Below are 24,279 nucleotides of genomic sequence, written 5' to 3'. Positions count from 1 at the left end.
CCGCCTGTAACAGGAGGCGCAGTGTAGCTGGCCTGGCCTTCCCCAGGGGGACACAGCCGCCCCAACAGCCACCCCCCCAGCCCCTCCCCAGCACCCTAAGCCGACCCTCCTCCAGGCGAAGCATTCTTACTCCTCATTGCTTGTGGGGCGGAGGGGCTTCAACTCGTTGCAGACTGAATCACACCTGAGGTGGTGCCCGCCCCAGGCCACGGAACTGGGGACACGGCCTCAGGGCTTCTCAAACCCACTCTGCTCCATTAGCTGAAACCACAAGGCAGAGGATGGGCGGTGGGCCGGGCTGCCCTCCCCGAGCGAGGGGGTCAGCACTGAGAGCCAGCAGGTGGGCTCCTACAACGATGCTGCCCACTGGTCCCCACCTATTGCGCACACACAGCTGCACACACGCTGGCCGCCAGCTTGTCCCCACAGCACTCCAGGAAAAGCAGGGAGCAAGCCCAGCTCACGGGTGGGGAAATCAAGGCCCCAGATTTCCACCTATCCAGGAAGTGAGGGGCTGGGCCTGACCCCCCCAGACCACACCTCTCCCTGGCTTGGCCTCCCCACCCCCCAAAGCTCCTGCCCAGGACAGCCCTGCTTGGGCTCTGACCTAGGCCTGGCCCAGAGGTCACGATGGAGGCCAGTCGGGAGGAGAGGCCCCACCCTCCTGGTGCTGAACTCCGTCTACCACCTGGTCCAAACCCCCCCCAAACACCCACTTCTGGGCAGGGGAGCTGCATCCCTGGCTTTCATACAAAGCTGGCAGCCTCCACCCCAGCTGAGGGGCACAGGATGGGCATCAGGAGTATTGTCGGGGGGCTTCCCAGGGGAGTGGACTGGTCCTTGAGCCTGGCCAGGCAGCCAACAACACCCCTCTACCCCCGGAAAAACCATTTCCCCCCAACCCCCCAGCAGGACCTTCCCAGCCCAGAGGTCGGCCTGCCTTCCCCACCTGCATGTGCTCCCTCCTAGGGGAGCAGAGGTCTGGGAGTTGAGGCTGTGAGGACACCCCAGAGGGGTCCCCACAGGCTCTGCTGTGTCCTCGAGCCCCCAGATTCACTGGCCTTGCCTGTGATGTACCAGGTGGACAGGCCAGGGCCCAGGGAGAGCCAGGAGTGACCGTGAATGGGGTCCCAGACAATGGACTGGCCCCAGCACGGTGACCACACGGGCCAGTCCCAACCCAGGTACCTTGGGGAGCCTCTTGGGGACTCATGTGGCCTTTGCCTGGACTCAGATTTGCTATAAAAATCCAGGAGTTCTAGAAATACTTTAATGCCGCCGGAAACCTCAGTCACAATTACAGGGTCACCCCCCTCTAGCCGGCCCTCCTCCCAGGAAGTGGGGGGCAGCCCTGGGAACTCAAGGCCCTTCTTGTCCCACACGGGCGAGAGGCGCAGAAGGGAGACGGCCTGTGCTCAGGGCCACCCTCTACCCCACCTCGCGTGGCACGACCGTCCTGTGGGCACACAGAAGGGGTGGGGCGGGGCCAGTGAGCAGGGCTGGCTGGCTCCTCCCAGGGACTCGGCCAGGGCTAGGGCTGCTGTGGTCCTGTGAGGGTGCTCCCTCGGGAGGGGGGCAAGTGTCACCTTCCCCCCGAAGTGTCTGGAGTCATCACTGGGGCCCATGGGGCCTTGGGGAGCTCCAGGACGGTTCAGGCTCCTGGGACGAGCCTATCCCTGGAGCCCGGTTCGGCCACGTGCTGCTGTGTGGACTGAAGCTGCCTCTCGAGGTGCCGGGCAGAGCGGCTACACGTCCGTCTCCACCCGCAGACGCTCCATCCTGCGCACATTGCCTTCCACAGCCACTCGGTTGGTGATGCTCCGGGCAAATTCCTCGGGGAACCAGCCCATGTCTCCGTCCCGCAGTCTCTCGCCGTACAGCCATCCTGGACCCAGACGGGGGCAGGTGAGGGCAGGGTCTCGGGCACCACGGAGGCCCCGACGGCAGCACCCCCAGACCTCTGAGCTGCTGTTGCAGAGGACGCCAGGGCCTGGCATCCCGTCAGGCTGACCACCCCCACTTCCCGCCAAGCGGGCCTTGCTCAAGGTCACGTGACCACCTGGTTAGGTGCTCAGCCCTGAGACGGGCACTGGGGGCTGAGCTCACTCTAACCAGCTTCGCCCGCCCTGTGTGGGCACCTGTGGGGTCCCCAGGAGGAGCAGAATCACCTCCACCCACTTAGGACACAGAGTGACAATGCACTTGCTTTAGATCCTGCAACTTGGGGACATCTGAACATATCCTTGAAAGGATGCTGCATGGGCCTTGCGGTCAGGCCCACCGCGAGCATGTGTGCTAACTGCTTCCGGGGCGAGAGGGCCAGGGTCAGCTGCCCAGGCCAGTGTGCTCCAGACCCTCGCTGGGGCCCCCACACTCACTCAGCACCGCCCCCCTGCCCCCCCAGTACGCTCACCGTCTTCCTGCTGCAAGACCAGGACCACATCTGCCTGCTGCAGCGTGATCTCATCCACCTGCTTGGCCAGGTAGGCCTTGGTGACCTCCACCTGGAGCAGGTCTGGGGGTGTGGAGAGAGGCGGGTGTCAGCAGCAGGACTGGCCTCCCAGGGAGGGGGTGGGTCGAGAGTTCTGCAGCCCGGCTTGGGCAGGGCCCACCTCCAAACACAACCCACGTGGCCTGGTCTCAGTGGGGCCTGAGGGGGCCCCAGCACACAGACACGTGGCAGCTTCCCCCTGGTTGAAGCTGGGCTCCTCCAAAGATCCCAAGACAGGCCTGCTTTCAGGGCCAAAGTGTCCAGTGCCAGCAGAGGGCACTCCCAGCTTCCAGGGGCCAGGGCAGGGCTGGGACTGCAGTGACCAGCCTGGGCCAACCAGTCCCGCTCTTTGGCCCGTTTCCCCAGCCACTGGGTACAGGGCAGTGTTCTCTTCACTGAAGGGAGGGGAGGCCCTGAGAGAATGGGTGTGTGCGTACAGATGGCTAGGGCCCCTCACCTGGGCAGGTCACCCGGGGGGCAGGCTGTGGGGTGGACAGAGGGATGGATGGAACCTCCCCCTCCAGGCCCAGACTCTCCCCCACCAGGGCCGGGAAGGGGCTCGGGCCCTTTCTGTGGGGTGAATGCTCACCTCCCTTGTTGGGAGGGCCTCGCTCCTGCCGCTCCTTGTGCGTGAGTGCTGTGATCCAGCGGGCCTGGTCACTCCTGGGGGCAGAGAGCGTGAGCGGGCCCCTGAGGCCCACCCTGCCAACCTGCTGGCTTTCACTTCAAGCCCCCTGCCCCCAACATGGCACAGTGGGAAAATGGGGGGTCACACAGCCTCCTGTGGGGGTCTGAGCGTCCCCACGCAGCCTTCAGGCTGGGACAAGCGTGGTGACGAAGGCTCACACTGCCTGGGTGCTCTTTCATGAGCCCGGCCACGAGCAGGCATCCTTCCTGGGCCTCCCCTACGCGCTGCACTGGGGGTCGCGGTGTGGGAAGTCATAGGACATGGAGGGGCAGGCAGGCTGGGCCTGAGTCACAACTGCCCAGGGTCAGAGTTGGGGGGCAGCTGTACCCCAGACCCCAGCCACCCCATTTCCCGGCGTTGGGCCCCGAGCCCCTGCCTTTTGTCAGTTGGCTGTTTGACACATAGGCCTCAGCTTCCCACCTGGAGAGGGGGCTGTGCTGTAAGGAGCAGGAGGCTATGCCCCTTGTCCCCTCCCTCACCTGCTGAGGAGCCGCAGTGCCAGTGCCTTTCTGTGTGCTGGCCGCCCCCACCCTCCTGACCTCACCCCACCCACCGTGTGCCAACCCCACTGTCCTGGCTGGTCCGTGCCAGGGCCCTCCTGCCCCAGGGCCTTTGCACCGCCGGCCTGTGCCAGAACACGGCTCCCCGTCACCTTGCCGACGAGGCTCCCTCACCGGCCCCCACCCAGGGCTCCCTGCCTTGTCTTTCTCCTTAGGCCTCAGGCCTCTGACACCTGGGATGGTTCATCTGCTCATTGTGTGGCCGGTGTGCCCCACCTCCCGGGAATGTGAACTTGGTGGGGACATGGCTGTCCCCAGCCCCTGCACTTAACAGTGGTCAGGGACACAGGTGGCAGGAATCCTGTCATCATGGTGTTCACAGAGCTGCCCCCTCCGGGGAGCCCTGCTGGACTTACGCAGAGTCAGAAGACAGCAGGATCTTCTCCTGGCGGCCCTCACTATTGTGGAGCAGGGTCACCTGGAAGGGGTGCGGGACGCAGGAGCTGCGGTTGCCGCCCCCCGGCAGAGGGAGCTCCGAGGCCTCCATCTTCTGGACCTGGATGTGGTCCACCTGGGCGTAGTCCTGGACCACAAAGCTGTCCTCACTGCGGGAGATGGGGTGGCCCGATGCTGCAGGGGTGTGGGCAGCCGGGGTACCCCCATCCACCCAGGCCCCCAGCAGCCGTCAGTCAGGCAGCCGGAAGGACGCTCCCCAGAGCTACCTCCCCATCTGCCCCAACCCAGAGAACAGAGGCCATGAACGTCCAGTTCCTGGAGGCCAGGTGGTGGGTCATGGGGGGAGGGGTGGGGTGGGGGGGTGGCACTGAACACCTTCTGGAAGCTGCATGTCTGTCATAGTGTAGGGGGGCGCAGGCCACTGCCTTGGGCAGGCTAGCCTGGGAGGGGGCCTCTGTTGTGTGTCCCCAACTCTGAGGTCAGAGGAGGCTTAGGCCAGCTCCCCCCACGCCCCTCCTGGCCCCGAGGTGGTAGCTGCTGCCCACCCCCCGGCGGGGCCATGTATGCAGCCTGGCACCCCCCGGCGGGGCCACGTATGCAGCCGCGCACCCCCCGCGGGGCCATGTGTGCAGCCGGGCACCCCCCGGCGGGGCCACGTGTGCAGCCTGGCACCCCCGGCGGGGCCACGTATGCAGCCTGGCACCCCCCGGCGGGGCCACGTATGCAGCCTGGCACCCCCCGGCGGGGCCACGTATGCAGCCGCGCACCCCCCGCGGGGCCATGTGTGCAGCTGGGCACCCCCCGGCGGGGCCATGTATGCAGCCGCGCACCCCCCGCGGGGCCACGTATGCAGCCGCGCACCCCCCGGCGGGGCCATGTGTGCAGCCGCGCACCCCCCGCGGGGCCACGTATGCAGCCGCGCACCCCCCGGCGGGGCCATGTGTGCAGCCGCGCACCCCCCGCGGGGCCATGTGTGCAGCCGCGCACCCCCCGGCGGGGCCATGTGTGCAGCCTGGCACCCCCGGCGGGGCCACGTATGCAGCCGCGCACCCCCCGCGGGGCCACGTATGCAGCCTGGCACCCCCCGGCGGGGCCACGTGTGCAGCCGCGCACCCCCGGCGGGGCCACGTATGCAGCCTGGCACCCCCCGCGGGGCCACGTATGCAGCCGCGCACCCCCCGGCGGGGCCACGTATGCAGCCGCGCACCCCCCGCGGGGCCCACCTCTTCTTTTTGGTGATCACCAGGACGTCGTTGAACAGGAACAGGTAGCACGTGGGCCGGCTGGCGAGCTTGCGGAAAAGCCCGGCCTCTTCGACCACAGAGACCTCCCCGCGCTTCAGCAGCCAGCGGGACGCGGAGATCAGCGGGAGGGACTGGGGGACAGAGAGACGCTGGAGCCCGGGTGTGGGGCAAGGACGAGCTGCCGCTGCTGGGGACTGGTCCTGCCTGAGAGCTGGGTGACAGGCCGTCCCCAGGGCTGGGCGGAGGAAGGGAGAGCAATGCGTCCCGGCCTCAAAGGGCCATTCAGCCGGCCGACAGGTGCCCACGGGCAGCTGCTGTGTGCCAGGCGCTGGTGCAGGGCCGGCTCAGCGTCCAGGACAGGCCCGTCCTGCCGCCACAGGCCCAGGCTCGCTGCTCACCTACTGAGCGCTCCCTTGGGCCGAGGAGCAAAGGCCTCTAGGGAAGCCTCGCACATCGGAGTGGTCTGAGGGTGCCTGGGACGGCTGGGGCCTGGGGGTGCCGTCGGGACTGCCTACCTTGACCTTGCTGAAGTCCAGCTGTGTGTGCAGCGTGTACATCTGCTCCGTGCGCTCCATCTTGTGGGCCCCCTCGTTACACTGCTTCACCAGCTGCAAGGGGTGTGTGCCCAGAGCAGGCTGGGCTGTGGGCCATGCCCTGCCCCGAGGGTATCCGTGCCCCACCTGCCCGGCCTGCCCAAGGCGCCTGCTCTGTGACTGTTCTAGTCCCTGCCTTGCCACAGGCTCAGCAATTGAGTGCAAGCCCCACTTCCCCTGGGCCTCACTTTCCCCACTGGTAGAAGGAAAAGCTGGCCCAGTGTCTCTGCCATCAGGTGGGGTGGGGGGCTGGGTCACCTCTCACCTTACTGATGGCCTTCAGCGCTCGGCTGGCAGCCTTGTACCTCTCGGGGTGGCCCTGGGTCTTCAGGCAGAGTGTCTGCAGAGAAGACACCAGATGTGAGAAGGCACCAAGTGCCCTCCTTCACCCCACATTTAGGGGTGCATGGGGCAGGGGCTCCCTCACCAACACCAGACCCCGGTGGGGGCTACAGGGAGGTCGAGAGCTCGTGCCCAGAGGGCTCCTGCCAGGCCCCATTGGGGCACACAGTCCCCGGCTAGCTCTGCCAGGTCAGGCTGCTTGGGTGGGAACCAGGAGCAAGCGCCACGTAGGTCCCATCCCACCCAGTCCCTGGCCATATTGGTCCAGCCAGCGGAGGCCCCCTGCAGCCTGTTTCCACTCTTCCCAGAGGGCCCTGGAGGGTGTGACATCCCAGCTGGCTTGGACAGCTGACCCACCAAGCACATGCTGCTTCCAGGAGCTGAGCCAGGCTCCCGCCAGTGTTTGTGCGCGTGTGCGTGCCTGTGGGTGCACTTTTCACCCTCACATGCCTCTCTGCTCCACGGGCGGGCATCTCAGACACTAGCCACTGCAGGGAGCCCCTGTGAGCCCCTCGCCACACCCAGGGCAACTGGCCGAGGGGTGCCGGGTAGGAGGCGCCCATGGCCCAGGACACAAACGTGGCGGGGTCTGGGGGACACCAGTCAGACGCATCCATGTGAAAGAACCTCGTGAACCATCAGGTACATGAAGGATAACCCACAAGATGTGGGAACTGGTCCCAGCAGAGAGAGTTCTATGGGCAACAGCAGTGATGCTGGGACCACGTCACCACGGCTAATACAGTCACGCCCGCCCCCAGGTGGGACCAGGGCAGCTGAGGCTCGTCTCCTGCCCCTCCCCACTGGCCGGGTCTGGGCTGTGTACTCACGTCCGTCAGCAGAGGCAGCCGGGTGACCCTCTGCATGGGGAGGATCAGGAAGGAGATCATGGGCAGGCCCCCACATGCAGGCCGCTTCTCGATGTCCCGGAGGACCTCTCGGAAGGTGGCATTGCTGCTTCTGCAACAGACAGCAGGGTTCGCCCTTGGCTGTGAGCAGAGGTGTGGTGGCCCAGACAGAAATCAGGCAGAAACTGCAGAAGCCGGGCTGCGAGTAGGAACGTACGCCCAGCTGAGGTGCCAGCTTCTCCGGAGCCCCGGACGCCCTACTCACGTCAGCTTCTGCAGGGCACGCTGCTGGTAGACCTCATTGGAGCAGTAGGCAATGTAGGGGTGGAAGTGTCGCTCAGCATGCTCTTCCAGGATGTCGCTGATGTCCTCCACACACACCTGTGCCTTGTGCCGCTGTTCCAGGTCCTCGAAGAACCTGTGCGGGGGGGAGGTGGCGAGGACCGTGGGCCTGGGACACACAGACAGGCAGACAGACACACACACACACACACACGCACACACACACGCATGCGCATACAGCCAGCTCAGAGCGCAGGAACACAGCAGGCACGGGGCTGGACATGGGCCAGTGCTCCTATCAGGGGCTGAAAGCCACAGCTCTCCCAGGACAAACCCCAGGACAGACAGATCAGCTGCTGAAACCTGAAATGAGTGGGCACAGACCCATGACCAAACCTAAGGCTACTTCCCGCCAGACTCGGACAGACTGCAGCGGGCATCATGGGATGATGACAGGTAGGACAGAGCTTGTCACTCTGACTTGATGCTCTGTGACTTAGGTCAGAGCTGCCAGGATCTGCTCAGAGCCCCAGTACCCTCTGCCCAGCTCAGAGTGGGGGTTCTGAGCAGACTCCCTGCAGATGACCGCTAGCCCCCCAGTTCCTGTTGGGACCCCCTTCTGAGGCTCATCCATGACCCGGGCCTCGGCAGGGGCGGTGGGGATGAAGGCAGCCAATGTTTGGCTGGCGCCGGCCCAGGGCCTCCCTGGGTTCTGTTCCCACAAGCAGCCTCTGTGGGCTCGGCTGGGCCTTACTGGACCCCCGCCATGGCACCTGGTGTCGCCAGCTGAGCCTCCCTCCTGCACAGCCAAGGCCCCATCAGCTCTCCAGGCGCGGGCCAAAGCAGAGCTCCCACTGCAAGAGCACTGGCCCTCTGAGAAACCCCTCCCCTGCAGCCCCTCCCCAGTGACGCCGCCCTCCGCCCCCACCTCTGCCCCCACCACCCCGGCAGCCCCGTCTGGAGATAAGACCCTGGCTGACCCCTCAAGGGCAGAGAGCAGAGTCCTGAGCATGGGCTTGTCCTGACATGGGGACCGCCAGGTGGCCCACACCCCTCACTGGGAGTGACCAGGCCCAGGGTGGCCAGCTCTACCATGGCCCTTACCACACACCCGCCTGTGTGGGAGGGAAGCCAGCAGGGACAGTGAGGTGGGGGTGGGATGAGGTCCCCGGTCCTCAGTTTTGAAGGCACCGAGGGGCCCACCATCAGCCCCACCCACCCAGGGCCTGTGGCCGGGCACCACCTGAGAGAACAGGAAACCCCATCAATCTGTGGGACCCCCACCCCCATGGAAGATGGGGGCCTTGCTCTGGTTACCCTGGCAAGGCCAGTGAGGGTGTCAGGGAAGGGGATGGGGCCTCAGCCTGGAGGTGGGCAGGGGTCCCTCAGGCCCTCCTCACTGGCCCCCAGCCCAATCATCTGCCATGGGGAACCACGACGCCTGTGAGAATTTCTGACAGCCCTGGCTGGTGGGCAGCTGGGCAAACGGGGACAGTATGTCAGGATCAGACGCGGACCCCCCAACCCCAGGAGGGCGTGGGAGGGCCCTGGCTGCCTAGACGCAGGGCCACACACATGAGCACAGGCAGGCCAGGCCGGTCATCCCGGTGGGTTTCTGAGAAAGGGCTCAGGCCGGCCCTCAGCCACCGACCCAAAGTAGCTGATATCTGGGAAGGCCGCTGTGAATGGCGGAGAGCTGCCAGGCCTGGCTTGGCATGGGAGAGGCTGGAGCGTCCCATGGGGACAGCGGTGGTCGGCCTGGGGCCTTGTGGAGGTCAGAAGCACACCTGTGACAGTTGGCCCAGGCCCTCAGCCCTGCCATGCTTGGGGGACGTGGAGCCAAGGGTCAGAGCTGGATGGAGGTGAAGCCACTACCCCAGAACCCCCGCCGAGTCAGAGTGTCACTGAAGCTCTGCAGAAAACCTCATCTCCAGGGACAAGAGAGCCCCTGCTCTCCCCTCTCCCTCCCCAAACTTCCACAGGGCCCACAGCCAGCAGACTGTGAGTGGGGTTCAGCAAGGGCGGGTCTGACGCCGAGATGAACTAAACTGTCACTGAGTCACCTCATCAGCTTGCTCACCCACCCCAGTCTGCAAGGGGGGCATGCTGAGGCTCAGGGAGGACGTCTGGGGTCTCCTGGGGTCCGTGGCAGCTTGGGCTGAGCCCACACAAGTGCAGACCTGCACTGAACCCTCCACAGGAGTAAACATACATGCACCCGCTGCCCCACACACGTGCACACACTCACACATGCACACACATACACACACGGCCCCGTGAGAGCCTGCAGCTGCGCTCCTGGCCCCTCCTCCACCTCCCAGGTTGCAACCGGAGCCCTGGGCTGGGCACCAGATACCCCAGGAAGGAACACGACCCGGCGTGACTGGAGGCCATCTCCCATAGTGCCGCCCTGGAGGCACCTCACACCTTGTCATCTGGCCATCTGGGCCTGGGCGTCCTGGTGGGAACGTGCCTGCCATCGGGCAAGGCGGTGCCCGGTGGGAGGTGCTCCACCTTCAGTATCCAGGGGGCGGGGTGCAGGATGCCCACAGCCCCAGTGCTCCCTTGTCCCTAGGGTCCCTCTCGGTGGCCTTAGGGCCTGGGGAGCTTCTCACAGTCCCTCCCACCAGCGGCTGCTCCAAACATGCCGTCCACAGTCGCAGAGCAGGTGTCTCCCAGAACTTGGCCTCCCACCCTCCCGAGAGCCTGGGCCACCGTCACATGTTGACAGGCCAGGCGGCCCCCCAGGCACGCAGAGGGCGTGCACGCGCCTCACTTCTGACTGGCACTCAGGACGTCCAGGATGTTGGAGAAAAGGTGGTGGTGCTCCGTCTGGGTCATGGTGGCCCGCAGCTCTCGGGACTGCAGGAACTCGGCGACCAGGATGCCCAGGCTGTGCTGGTACGAGAACTCGGACGTCAGGATCTCAAAGATGGCCTGGGTGAGAGGACAGTGATGCCAGCGCGGCCCCAGGACCTCCGGGGCCCTGCCTGGAAAGGGGTTTGGACGAGCCACCCCACCGCACGGGTCTGGCACACGGTGCATTTGTGACAGGGGCTAAAGCCACAGGGATACGGTCTGGGTGAGTGGGCAGGTAGGGATTCGGGCCCCCTGGACAAGTAGGCCCTAGGTGGGCAGATGGACAGCCATGGGGACATGGGCTCAGCTCCTGGGTTTGTGCTCTGGCTCAGCCAATTATGAGCTGTGACACTGGGCAAGGACTCCCACCCTCATCCGAGAAGGGACAACAGCAGCCGCCCCCGTCCCACCAAGGGCATCAGCCATCATCTTGGTGTCAGGCCTGGGACATCACTATGGCTGTAGTGCCCCCTGCACCACACGAGGCCTGGCTACAGGGCTGCGCCCCCCACCCAGCTCCTCACCTCCTGCCTCTTGCGCTCCTCAGCTGGCAGCGAGTCCAAGATGCCCGACTCCACCACCTGTTGGGGACGTAAGCCCGGAAGTCTGTCTTCTCCGCCCGGCTGGAGCCAGTGTGGACAGAGAGGCCCAGGGAGGGTAGAAGTTGGGCTGGCCCAGGCAGAGCGGCCCTCCTACGCTCTGTGAAGTGGGGTTCTGAGCTGGCCTGGTCCTGGCCCCCCCAGGTTTCCTCTCTGTGGAAACCCCCACCCCAGGCAGGCCCACCCCCTCCGAAGAGCTCCGAGGCAGCCAAGCAAGAGAATGGGGTTCCAGAGGGGAATCCTGGGGGTGGGGGAGGGGAGCACTCTCCCACAGAGCTGCCCCAAGGCGGGGGTAGAGAGGGGAGGTCCACGCAGTGGTCCCTGAGGGCATGCTGGGGGCAGGGCCAGGGCTCAGACACGCTGGGCCAGGGGAGTCAGCGCCCTGAGTGGGAGGTTGGGGTGACACTGTTCCAGCATGGTACCCCACTCCAGGTCCCCACCCCCTCGGGCCCTGTGGCCTCCAGGCTGCCCTGGGTGCAGTGTGGCTCTCAGCCACAGCATGCCTGACATGTCCCTGCATGGCCCCCCGGGACAGGCTAGACTGTCCCCTTGCACCGGGGCGCCCCCTCTGCAGGACCCAGGGCCACCCCATTCTTGCCCTCCTCCTTACCGGGCTGGCCAGAGGCCATTACCAGCACGTGGGCTAGCGGGCTGAAACCCATGCCTCTTCCTCTAGCCTAGGGGTTTAGCGAGATCCCCCAGCTTAGGGGGCTGGGATCAAAACTCTGGCAGCATTTTGAGGGCACAGTGTCCGAAACCCCAACCCTGACCTGGAGGCAATAAACAGGTACTTCTTGACGTTCCACCCACCTGCCCTCACCCCAACCTGCGCCCTCCCTGCTGGGGGTCCCATAGCCTGGAGCATGGTGGGCAGTCACAGTGCCTCAGCCCCTTATCCCCCACGGGGGCAGAGCAGGGAGCCCCACTGCACCGCAGACAGAGGAGAATCCAAGTGCCCGCCTCGCCCACAGCCTGCAGACCAGCCCATCCCTCGGCTCTCAGGGGACGGGTCAGGAGTCTGCCTGCACGTGGCCAGCTGTGCCCTCCTGGGGTAGCAACAGCTGCCTCCCCTGGGCTTGCTCAGAGTCTCAGGGCCTCACCCCAGCCGTGCTCTCCACAGGTCCCCCATAGCCCTGCAGGGCAGGGACTGGCCCCATTTCCAGATGTGGAAAATGAGGGGTCACTTGGCAGTGGCACAGGACTCTGTGGAGGCCGAAGCCTGGCCCCCAGGCCCATGCCCACTGCCCAGCCCTCTGCTTCATCATGAGGGCCCCCCTGGCACTTTCCTGGGGGCAGGGCCCTGAGAACGGCCCCCCTGGCACTTTCCTGGGGGCAGGGCCCTGAGAACGGCCCCCCTGGCACTTTCCTGGGGGCAGGGCCCTGAGAACGGCCCCCCTGGCACTTTCCTGGGGGCAGGGCCCTGAGAACGGCCCCCCTGGCACTTTCCTGGGGGCAGGGCCCTGAGAACGGCCCCCCTGGCACTTTCCTGGGGGCAGGGCCCTGAGAACGGCCCCCCTGGCACTTTCCTGGGGGCAGGGCCCTGAGAACGGCCCCCCTGGCACTTTCCTGGGGGCAGGGCCCTGAGAACGGCGTCCCTGCAGGTCATTCTGAGCAGGAAGCAGAGGGCTAGGGGCTCACCTGTGGGGCGCCCGTCACACACGCATGGATGGCACGTGCCCCTACCTGCTCTCTCCCCCAGCGACCAATACCAAGCTACCCCAGAGGGCAGGGGACCCTGCTACAAGCTGGGTGCAGACAAGGCTCTGTGGAAGGCTCCCCCTCACCGGGAGGACCTGGGCCAGCTGCGTGGGGCCACCACCCACAGGCTCAGGGAGAGCCTTACCCCACCAGCCTAGTCCTACCTCCGGGAGCTGGCTCCAGGTGATCTGGGGGGGCCGGTAGTTCTTGACCACGATGGGGGCGGCCACCTTCTGGGTCCCCTGGGGGCTGCAGGGCTCATCTAGCAAGTCATCGTCAGAGTCCTGGCTGGTGTTCAGGCCCCGTTCCCGGATCTCCTGGTAGAACCGGGGGTCTGGGGAGAGGGGACATATCACCTGCAGGCCTGGAGGCTCTGAGTGGGCCTGGCCTCCCAGAACCCGCAGGCCGAGTCCTCCTGAGGAGGCCCTGAGAGCGGCAGCCAGGGCTCCCCTCGGGCTGGCGGCTCCCATGGCGGTGCCGGGTGAGCCCAGGACAGGGGCGGCATCCCACAGCAGAATGTGGCACCTTCAGACCAGGCTGAGAAGACAAATCAGCACCGCAGGGGCCCACTGGCCGGCCTGGGGGAGGCGGCTTGCGGTGGGGGGTGTCCCCAGGCCAGCCACAGCTGGGTGCCTCGGAGCCCTAGCAGCCGCACCCCCAGCCTCCCCCCCACCACACCTCACTCTGAGGCAGGAGACTGGGATCCTGCCACTTCCTCACTCCCAGGCCCGTGGCTGTCCACAGAGGTCAGGGGCTGGCAGGGAGCAAGGGCCTGTCCTGGGTGGGGTCCCGGTGTCCTCAGAAGCCAGGGCCAAGCCCCTCCTGGGCCTCACTGGCCCCACCCCTCATGCCCACTGCATGCTCCACCTGGCAGGGCAGGTACCTAACCCCCAACCTCCCAGTGGGGTCCTGGTGGAATGGCACCCCTCTGCAGGCTGAATGCACTGCTGGGGGCCCTCCCAAAGCCCAGCCATGACCCACGCCCTCCTGAGCCCACAGCCCCCACCAGGCTTCCAGTGGACTGAGAAGACCCCAGATAGAGTACACGGCAGGTATGTCTGCACCCCTGGGGCCTTGGTCTCCTGGCACACACAGGGTACGTGACAATTATCTGCTGGGGCTCTGCGAGTGTGGGGGCTGTGTCTGTGCCTTGCCCCTGGGATAGTGCAGGAGGGAGTAAAGGGAACCTTGTAGACCTTTCCAGATTCCTCAGAGACACATGGTCAGATGGCCACCTGGCCCTCCAGTCCCTGGAGGGATGCCCTCTAGCGCGTTCTGGGTGCCACTGCACCCAGCCCCTCCCTCTCCGCTCTCCCAGCTGGTCCCAGTGACAAGCCAGTGAGGGCCACCCCAGCCCATGGTTGCCTCCTGTGGCCACACTCACCATCCTTGAAGGAGCCTTTGTGTGCACGTTTCCGCCCCAGTGTTCTCTGTCAAATGAGAGACATAGAAGCACCAGTACTCAGCAGGGAGGAGGGGCAGGTATGGGTCTAGAAAGATTCCTCCATCCCGGGGGGGGCCCCCGAGACCTCACGCCTCCACATGTGAAGACATGCCCAGCAGGAGTGGGCCCTACTGGGCACACAGACAGCACTCAGCAAATGCTGGCTTCACAAGGGATGTGGAGGGCATGGTGGCAGGGGGACTCAGAGCGGGCAGGGCAGGTGATCGAGGGCTGGGTAAATCTGGAAGGGCTGCCTGGAGGAGGAGGCAGGCTTGAACTAGTTTAGAGGGGGTGCTCAGAAAAGTGTGTTCTGACTGGTCTGGAGGGAAGCCCGAGGCAGGACAGGTGTGGTTAGGAAAAGGACCGAGAAGAGACACTGGGGTGGGAGCCTGGGCTGCACTCAGGACCCCACAAAGGGGGTGGCCTGAGGTGGCAGGAATAGGGTTAGTGTCCAGTGCCCAAACAGGTCTGAGGGCCCAGCAGCTGATGGCAGGGTCGCAGAGGGGAGTGGGGGCGAGCAGGGCTCTCGGGGGCCTCACACCCCGGCCCCACCAGTGGCTGCTCAGAGCCTGCCTTCTTGGTGGGGATACGCCATTTACGCCATTTTTCCTGACCTTGCAGGTGCCTGGTTACAGGAAAGTGGGAGCTGGTTTCGCCAAACGAGTTGGGGCTTGAAAAGTCCCCTAGCTGGTATATGTGGTACTCCCAGCTGCACCTGGCCCAGCTCTCCCTGCACCCTGAGTCCCTCCAGCATTCCCACCCCTCCCGCCTCCAGGTCTGGGCACAGGCCATTGCCTGGGCCCCTCCCCCACCTGGCACCTGCCCTTTCTCCATGCCTCTGCTTTAACCCTCCCCTCCCCCCCCAAGCTGCCAGCCCTGTGCTGCTGGGGAGCCCCTCTTCTGTGCTCCCCCGGTTCCCTGAGCAGCCCCACTGCCCTGGAAGCTCTCCTGGGGCCTGCCCACTGGGATCACCTCTGTACCCCATCACTGGGTGTGTGAGCGCTCAGGAAATGTTTGCTGAATATATGAATCGACAGTGAATGAATGAATGAATGGACCCTGCAGGCCTGGCCCTGGGTGGGTGCAGAGTGCTGAGGTCCTGAGGCAGTTTCTGGGGTCTTGGCACCTTAAGTAGGCATTGCAGGAGGTGGTGCTCCACTTCCCAGGCTGGGGAAGTCTTTAAACTGAGGACACTGCCCAAGGTCCACCCCAGCCCATCACTCTGCACGCTGGGTTGCCAGCATTCCGATGGGTCCAGGCCGTGGCTACAGCTCATGGTCTGGGCAGGACCCCTATGCAGAGGAGGCTGTTGGGATGGCAACTGTGGGTGCAGAGGGTCCCTTCCCACCGGCCCTGTGCCTGTTCTGTTGTGTACAGAACCCTGAGGTGACACCGCTGCCAGGCAGGGAAGGGGGTGTGTTTGCACACAGAGGGGACGTCAGACTTCTGAGCTAGAGGCAGCCGGGAGCTGCCACAGGGCACGGAGTCAGGTCAGGTGCTGCTGCAAAGCAGTCATTGCATCCTGTTCTTCAGACAGAAGGGCTTGCTGTCGGGACTGGTCCCTCCCCAGGCTCTGCTCCCCACTGTCTGAGAGTGGGGAGCAGAGTCCGGGGTCCTTTCTAAGGATCTTTCTGAGCCTCAGCTGCCTCATCTGTAAAATGGGGACATTCACAGTCGGCTCACAAGCCCATTGGGATGGGTTGAATGTATGAAGTCCTTCGGGCTTAATTAAACAGACTGCCAGGAGCCTGCACACAGTAGGTGCTCACTAAGTGGCAGCTGCAGGGCAGTGGTCAGGGTCAGGATGTTCCCTGCCCATGCACTCCCAAAGCCCCTCAATGCGTGTCCCCCTCCTGTTGTCCCCTACCTTATTTTTGGCCGGGCACCGAGCAGGAGGCTGGCTGGACTCCTCGGCCAGAGACTGGAGTTTGGGGCTCAGATGGACGGGACCCACTTGGCTGCCCGGCATCCCCAGGCCCTTCATGGCCGCGCGGTAGGACTGGTTACGCAGGTTCCGTGTCAGCGTCCTCCCAGGGCCCACGTCCATGTCCATGTCGTCCAGGGAGAAGCTGGGGGCCGCGACGAGCCGGGGATCCCGCCGGGCGGCCTCCTTGCTGAGCATGGCTGCCCCGAAGCTCTGGTGTCGGGCGGGGGCCTTGGCCTTGCTGGACACGGCCAGGCTCCGGGGGATCAGCTGCTCCGTGCCCACCTTCAGGGCTGCGGGGCTCTGCGTACTCAGAATGACCGTCTGTGGCTCCATGTCCTCGGAGGTCGGAGGTGGGGGACCTGGGACATCAGGCTGGGAGGTAGCACTGTCCATGACCCTCAGGGACCGCCGGACCATCGGGAGCCTGGGTGCTGGGCTCCCCTTGGCATCCAGCTGCAGCTCTGAGTGGAAGCGGCATTCCAGCATCTTTTCTTCCAAGGAGCTGTCTGAGTGCCGCTGGGACATGCTGGGCGGCCACAGGGTCCTGGGTGACAGGGCAAAAGTGAGGGCAGCACGCAGATGGCCACCCGGCCCCGCCCTCTCAGCACCCGCCCTGCCCAGAGCCTGCGTTCGGGTCTGAGCACTCGAAGGCCAGTCACGCAGCCTGCCGTGGAGCTGGCCCTGGCACAGCCACAGTCACCAGGCCTCTCCAGGGAGGTCAGAGCACTGTCAGCCTGGGGTGTGCAGGGAGGGTCGGCACAGTCTCAGGCCTGTGGGGACCCAGGCTGAGGCCAGGCGGCTGGTTCTCTGAGCTCTAGGGCCCAGGGGCAGGCAGACTGCACTCAAGGCCGGCCGGCCGTGTGAGGCCACTGTGCCACCTCTGGGGGGGTCACACACTCCCATGCTGGGGGTGTATGTGTGGGTAGCTCAGGGGACCTGGGCCCGGGGCCCCACAGACCTGGGCGAAAATCAGTCACACAGCCTCTTGGCACCATTTCCCACCAGGTACGCCCCAGCCCGACCCCACCTCATACACTCAGTGCCCAATGTTGGGTCTGGGTCTCCCCTGGGAGGTTCCGAGCTTCCAGGAGCCCCTCCCTGAGGGGGGCGGGCCTACAGCGCAGCACAGTGGGACCATCTGCGGGGCACCCAAAAGCCTGGCCCTGTCGGTCCCGCTCAGCTCTCCCAGCACACAGCTCAGGTTCTCCACTAAACCCTCGCAGGAAGGCATCTGGGCTGTGCCTCCCTGTCCCCAGGAGCCCTGGCCACCCCCACACCAGGAGGACCGCCCACGCATTCCTAGGGACATTCTGAGTCACCAGGCAGAGGATGGCAGCGGTCATACCAGGCCTCCCTGGGGCTGGCTGGGCAGGTTTGTGCTTTCGCGGATCCCCACCCCTATGTTAACTTGTCTGCCTGTTACCCAGGCCTGCTCGGAAAACGGGGTTCAGACTTCCATCTGTAAGCATGCCAAATAAAGTGCACCCACGTGGGCAGCCTGCAGCCTCGAAACCCCTGTGGGTCCTTTCACCCTAAACATGAGGCATTTGCATTGTTACAAGGAACAGGCAGCATGGAAGGGCCGACTCCACGACTGTGCCCTCGAGTGCCCACACATAGAGCTCCCGCCCGCCCCGTCCCTCCTTCCTCTCCCTCCGGGGTCCCCATATCGGGGCTCAGGCCTGACTCTTCCTCACCCCTTCCTCTGAGCCCAGGCCTGTCCCAGGAGGGGGCAAAGTCTTCTCTGGGGAGCAAGTGACCGGATTGAGCCAGTTGGGCGAACCACTGCCAGGTGTGGGGTGCTCAGCAGGGTGGCCGTACCCACAGGCCTGGGCACCCCCAGCCAGGCCCCGGGGTCTGCAGGTGCTCTGGGCGCAGCGCTGCAGCCACCGCAGGCAATACCATGTCTCCCTCGTTCTACTGCTCAGTTTATCACAGAACCACCTGGACACGGGTGCCAAAGTCCAACAGCACTAAGAGATTTGTCGTCAGACAGGTGTGCCCTCCTCCGTGCCCTGTGCCCCAGGTCTCCACTCCGCGCTCCCGTTTCCCCTCATTTCTAACTAAGGCAAAGCCTGCTGTTTTGAGATCTCTCCACCGTGGCCGTCAGCCACCCGCTTCCTGCCGGGTGATACCCGAGGGCGTTTGTGTCAGCTCACAGGACGGCCCCGGCCCCAATCCCTGAGCCTCGCCTCTCTCTTCATTAATGATTCCCTCCTGTTTACCCGCGGCTTTCCTCCTGGACGTGTTCCAGCATCCCTGGCTGGCATGTCTTCATCACATGCTCCACACCGCCAGCACAGCAGCCCCGTGCGCCCGCAGCGACCCTGTACTCTCTCCCCGGACTGTCCTCTGCTTCCGGGCTGGAGCTCGCCCAGCGGTCCAGACCCTCCTCCGTCCTGCTCCCCTCCCTCCCGGGCTCTGGCATGTCCCTCCTTCAGAGGAAGTGACCAGAAGGTAGATCTTTGAAAGGTCTTCCTTCTCCTTCCCCTGGGCTGGTAACGTGGCTGAGTTTAAAGTCCCGTTAGTGGTTATTTTCTTCCAGAGGGAGGCCCCTTCTTCCCTTGTCTTCCAAGCTTCCACTCTGGTCAGGTATCCGAGTCCGTCCTTGGATGATGGGGCCCTCCCCAGCCCTGCTGGGGGTGCGGGTCTCCCAGCTTTCGCCCAGGGCTCTGGCGCTCATGGGAACAGACCCACTCCCTGAGCCTGGTACTCATGCATCCTTCCAACGTGTGTCTTCTAGGTCCAGATGCTTCCAGTGTTATTTCTCTGGTAGCTTCTCTCACCTGTGTGTCCTCTCTGGTTAATCCTCCGGAAAACCCGAGAAGCATGAACACACTGAGGTTACCTCCTGACTCGGACCTCTTCTCTGTTTTCATCTGTCTTCCCTTGAGGTCACCTTCCAACCTTCCCGCCAAACACGTACTGTTGTTCTCACCGTCCGGCTCCCACGGCTCTGTGGGCAACCTGTTATTTTTTATGGGTGCCACATCTGTCAACACTGAACACAATCACTATTTCCTTTCAAACTAGTGTCCTTCTGTTCCCTGGCCCAACTCTCCCACACTTTTCCTCCTGTCTCGGCCTCCACCAGCCCATCAGGCACCTGGCTGTCCACTTGTGTTGAGGTGGGCATGGTGCTGGCACAAGGCCCGTGTGCCCAGGGCACACATGCACACATGTGCAGACCTGAGCGCACTGCCTGGCAGGCTCTTTGGGATGCCCCCTGCCTCAGTGTCTGCTGCTTGGATCCACAGGTATCTCTTCAGTGTCCTCACTGGATGCTCGCCCTTGTCTGGTGTCCTGGAGCCAGCACAGGGAAGGGGACAAGAGCACAAGACTCCTTTCAGCTGCCTCCAGGGCAAATAACAGCCGTGCTGTCCGGGCAACAGTTATGGAGAAGCCAGACACTCTGGACACTGCACTGACCACTCAGGCCACAGAGGTCGGTCTGCTCCCAGCAAAGGTGGCCCTGGTAAGCTCCTCCAGAGAGGCCCACGGCATTGAGGGCTGTGTGCTGTCTGTCTGTCTCTCCCACGAGTCTGTGGGTCCTCCAGGAGCAGGGACAATTTCCTGTTCACGTCCCCACAAACAGTCGGGCTCACATTCCAAACTGATGAGTGAATGCCGGGTATCACGGGTACCTGTTCTGCTCTGGTCCCCTCCGCTCTAGGACGGCGCCCTCCCTAAGAGTCACTGGTACTCTGTGCCAAGAACTAGTCCACCTGGGTACTTCGCTTTGAGTCAGCAGAGACCTCCAGGGCTGCATCACAGAGGTTTCCAGATGGTCCGAGCCACCTTTTGGGTGACTTTCTGCTGCTCTGCTTAGGGTGGGCCAGGAGGGGCCCCCAACGATTGAGCCCTTGGAAGCCACGCCATTCAATTTTCCCTTTGCCACTCACCAGCCTGCCCTGGTGTCCCTGGCACACATTCGGGGTCAGGTATGGGGTCCTAGGGGCTTGGAAGCGAGGAGCGGTGGGTTGGGGGTCAGCAGGGGGAGTTAGGGGAGGTCTCTGGACAGCCTTCCCTCAGCCCCACAAAACCCGGCCAGTCCTAAGCTGCAGCGGCCCATCCCCGGCATGGTGGGCCCCTTGCAGCCCAGCCCCCCTACTCCCCTGTTCTTCCTGACGGATGAGCTTCCCAGGACCCCAGCAGGCTCAGCCCCACCCCTCCTGCTCTCCTGCAGGCTCCTGGCCTGGCCCTGGGGCTCTTGTCACAGCTGCTCTCACAGCCACCAGGGCCCAAAACACCCGGAATGTGGGACCCACCGCCCGTCGGATTATGACACCACATGACCTCCATCCTTGGGACATCTGTCCCCTCCACCCTGGCCTCTAGGTCCAGCCGACCCCACCCCGCCTGGTGGGGCTCGGCTTCTGGCACTATCTGCCCGACCCAGGTCTTCGCTGCAGCAAACTCGACCCACAATGATGGCCTTGTGCTTGGGTAACTCTGACCAGCCAAGCGCGAGACGTGGAGTTACATGGAATTTGGGGCAGGTCTTAGCTGCGTAAGCCATGCAGCACGCAGCACACAGCTCTGTTGGCAAGGTGGCCGGGGAGGCTCGGGGGCGGCCAGCCCAGCAGCTTTGCCCATGGGGGACAGGACACTCAGCTGCGTCTGTCAAGACACTCTTGATGGTGACAACTGGGGCAGAGCCACTGGTCTCATGGGGCGGGGGTCAGGTGTGCTGCACACTTTGCAGAGCACAGGAGGCCCCACAGGAACCGTCTGGAACAAATGTCCACAGTGCTGAGCTGAGAGACCTGGCTTAGCTGACTGGAGACTCCCTCTTCATGGTGGGGGGTCCAGGGAGACCCACACACAGCCGACTGGGGGGGGGTGCCTGGCAGCTCCCCGGGCCGGAGCCGACCCTTGCTGCCTCCTTCCTACGACACCTGCAGGCCCCAGCACACGTCACAGACACACCACCTTGCTCAGCCCACAGCGCACACCTGTCCTGGATCCCATCTCTGAATCCAGATGTCCCATAAACCCGGCTCCCAGCCCAGGCTTGGCTGGCACACACTGTGTTCCCCAACGGAGCCCCGGACAGGAAATCAGAGCCCTGACTCTGGCAGGGAGCCTGCACAGGTGAGGAGCAGCTGTCCTCCAAGTGCTTTCTCGCTCACCGTGTCTTCAGTGCCTCACCGAGCTTCGGGAAGCTGGGAGCTGTCCTCTCTGACAGGTGAGAAAACAGGTAGAGAGGGAATGTGACCTGTGGGGCAGAGCTGGGCGAGGAGCCAGGCCCCATCCGACAGGGGTGGGGACTCTCACTAGAAATAAAGACGCTCTTGCAGATGGCCGGTGGCCTGAGCACGGCAGCTACCAGGGGTGAAGATGACAAGCAGCTGACAGCCATCCAGAAAACGAAACTAAAATTCCAGGACCCGGATGCACGGTGAGCAGCTGTGCCCATCAGATCACGTACACAGGTTGCTGTGTTCAGCGGCAGCAGCCATGGGGTCCCCGGCAAGCCGCGTCAGCTGTGGGCCTCAGTTTCCTCACGGGTAGGTGAAGAGTGCCTGCCATGTAGGGTCAGAGATGACCCCCCAGGAACCAGAGACGCTGGGGACGGGAGGAGGGAGGAGGCTCACTCCATGTCATTGTCCAGGTGACTTTTGTCCAAGTGACTTAAAACCTTACTTCTTCCAGGAAGCCCCCAAGAGCCCCCACCTCCTGCCACTCCCTCCAGCAGCACTCGGGAGGCTGCCGCCAGCCTGGCCCCTCCCTGGGCCGTGCCTGTGGTCTACCCCTCAAAGAGGTCCTGTCTTCTAGGGGCCGTGGGCATCAGCAGGGCAGATTGCAGAACAGACCCTTAGCTGCAGCTAGCCAGCATCTCTGAGGACACAGCTGCGCTCGCATTTCACAGGTGAGCAAACTGAGGCCCAGAGGGCTTACATAATTTGCCTTAGTTCGCACGGAGCCAAGATTTGAACCCAGGGTCCCCACCCCTCAGCCCTACACCACTGGGGTGTCAGTGCCCAGGGTTGGGGCCCTCCCACTGGTCCCAGCCAGGACTGCAGGCGCCGACAAGCGGCCCCCGTGCCTTATGCTCGGAGGTGCAGGCTATTCACCTGGAGGACAGAAGGAAGGTTCAGGGCCTGCTGGGGCTCCAGGTCCATGAGGAGGTCAGCACACACTCCCATCACTGACTCTCACTTGGTCACCACCCCTCCCGCCCCCATGCCGGGAGCCTTGCTTCCCAGAGGCAGAAACCAAGGCTGGGCAGCCAAGACAGGTGTCTGAAAGTAAGTGGCCCCCAGCCTTCTTAGCTGGAGGCAGAGCAGGACCCTTGCCTGCACTGGGTCTGCCCACCAGTTCCACCCGGCAGGGGAGGGGTCTTCGTTCCTGGGTCTGCTAACTCTTGGGGCCAAAGCAGGTTTGGGCAGCAGATTCTGCAGAGTGCTTGGGAGGGTCGTTTTGTCCCCACTCCTGACAGCCTTTCAAAGGCCCTGGGTTTCCTTCCTGAGACTTTCAGTTCTCATGTCTAACCGACTCCGGCTGCGGGAGAGTTTCCGTGTAGGATGAGGGCGGGGTGGCAGCGGGATGCCTGAGGCCCGGGGGAGGATCCATCCGGCTCAGGCTCGGACCCCTCCCGCAGCCCCCTCCTCCAGCACGGAGGAAGGAGGGGCCGCCAAGTTCCGCGGACCCCGGGCCGGGCTGGCGGAGAAAAGCGAAACGGCCGAAAGGCGCCCATCGGGTTACTGCTCCTCCCCGAAACTTACCCTCCCCCCATCTCGCTCACCTGTCCCCACCCAAGCTCACCTGTCCCCCAGGCTTACCTGCGCCACGGGGCGGAGGATGAAGCGACGAGCGCGGGCGGCGGAGGTGGGGCCGTTCCAGCCTGCAGGCTCCGCGCCCCGGCCGGGCGGCCGTTCCGGACCCGCGCTCGGTCCCGGCTGCTCAGTCCCTCCCTGTCCCCGCCCTCCTACTTCCTGTGTGGCCCCGCGGGAGGAGGTGGCGCGCTCGGCGGGGCCAGGTGGGCCGCAGGTGGGCTCCCCGGCGGGCAAGGCGCGGGCCGGGCGGCTGCGGCTCCGAGACTTGGCGGGAGGGCACGGCTGGGCGCGCCCGGGACACCTGGCCGTGCCGCCTGCGTCACCGTCCCCACCTGGCCGTTGGGCGCCCACGTGACCTGCGGCCAAGTTGGCTCGCGCCTCCGGAGTTCGGGCCGGAGTCCGCAGCCGGCGCCGACCCGCTGCGGGACCGCCCGCCCCGCCCACTGCTGCCGCCGGGCGTCGCCTGCGGAGTGTAGGGCTAGGCGTCCGGGCTTCCCTCACTGCGACCTGAATCAGCTCTCACATTTCTCCCAGGCTCTGCTTCAATGCCTCCTCTTCCAGGAAGCCCTCCTGGAAACTGACCAGCCGTATCGGAATCTGACTTGCAGGGCCTCCACTGCTGCAGAAACAGCCCCGCCTCTGGATTCTTTGAAGAGCGTCAGCCACACAAAACACTGGCGGCCTTAGTGCTGTGGTCAAATTACCATCACCCCCATTTTACAGATGAAGATCTTGAGGTCTGGAAAGGAGGGCGCTCTCCAGCCTGTTCAAGACTGGACTTTCCAGGCCTTGTCGGGGGAGGGGGCGTCCCCTGCACAGAGGCTCTGACCGTCCACAACAGGGGGATCAGGAATCAGGCACCTGGTGTGGGGGCTGGGGGGCACTGGGACAGGTTGGCTTCCACCCCCCACCCCCCCCACCCCCCGCATGGGCTGACCTGCCAGTGCACCAGGCAGGGGCCCTCCTTGCCATCCTCCCGGCCCCGTGTCACCGCCCCACGCCCAGTTCCCAGCCCCAACCAGTCCAGAGTGGCAACAGCTCCCTCTGCTCAGCCGCAGCCCAGTGGCCTCCCACAAGGGCAGCGGCCTCCACTTCTCCATGAAGCCACCCCCTTTGCCCACATTCTGTCTGCAGCCCCCCCCCCCCCCCAGGGAAAGGCTGCCTGTTTTCCAGAACGAGAAAGTGCTCATGTTGCCCCTCTTCTTCCTGAGGTTCCCAGCCGTTCATCGGGTCGAGCCCAAGGTTCATCTCCAGCAAGCCTCCTCCTCCCTCCTGCATTCTGTCCCCTTTTACTCTTAGGTATTTAGTGAGTCCAACTGTGTGCTGACTGCTGTGCAGGGAGGGCATCAGAGATACAGCCATGAGAAAAACTGACATGGGCTCTGTCCTCATGGGGCTCACTGCAGCGAGGAGACAGACAAATGTAAAATGACAGCCAAGGCGATCACCACAAATGAGGGGACCGCACTCGGCGAGGCTATCGTAGTGTGGAGGGTGGGGTGGGGGCGTCAGCACCACTGCCCCTAAAA

General features: G+C 64.4%; 1 protein-coding gene across 2 annotated transcripts; it reads right to left on the bottom strand.

Annotated features, from left to right (window-relative positions):
* Nucleotides 1-1,248: 1,248 nt before the first annotated feature.
* Nucleotides 1,249-23,066, bottom strand: ARHGEF16 (Rho guanine nucleotide exchange factor 16). Of its 2 annotated transcripts, none has more exons than XM_019757133.3 (15): nt 22,757-23,066; nt 15,912-16,515; nt 13,985-14,030; nt 12,765-12,934; nt 10,828-10,884; nt 10,221-10,381; nt 7,428-7,580; nt 7,145-7,274; nt 6,238-6,312; nt 5,895-5,987; nt 5,359-5,510; nt 4,096-4,284; nt 3,081-3,154; nt 2,414-2,515; nt 1,249-1,885 (listed from the first exon to the last, which is right to left on the bottom strand). In XM_019757133.3, the coding sequence occupies exons 2-15, from the start codon at nt 16,494-16,496 to the stop codon at nt 1,746-1,748; spliced, it is 2,127 nt and encodes a 708-aa protein (XP_019612692.3). In that variant the 5' UTR covers nt 16,497-16,515; nt 22,757-23,066; the 3' UTR covers nt 1,249-1,745. The 2 variants fall into 2 exon arrangements, with proteins under 2 accessions (XP_019612692.3, XP_074190325.2); XM_074334224.2 differs by lacking the exon at nt 22,757-23,066 and adding an exon at nt 18,197-18,414.
* Nucleotides 23,067-24,279: the final 1,213 nt, after the last annotated feature.

Source organism: Rhinolophus sinicus, chromosome 14, assembly GCF_057876585.1.
Source record: "Rhinolophus sinicus isolate RSI-liver-muscle chromosome 14, RSI-T2T, whole genome shotgun sequence".
NCBI classification, from domain to species: domain Eukaryota; kingdom Metazoa; phylum Chordata; class Mammalia; order Chiroptera; family Rhinolophidae; genus Rhinolophus; species Rhinolophus sinicus.
The sequence above is the reverse complement of the archived record's forward strand: the minus strand, read 5'-3'. Positions and strand labels throughout refer to the sequence as shown.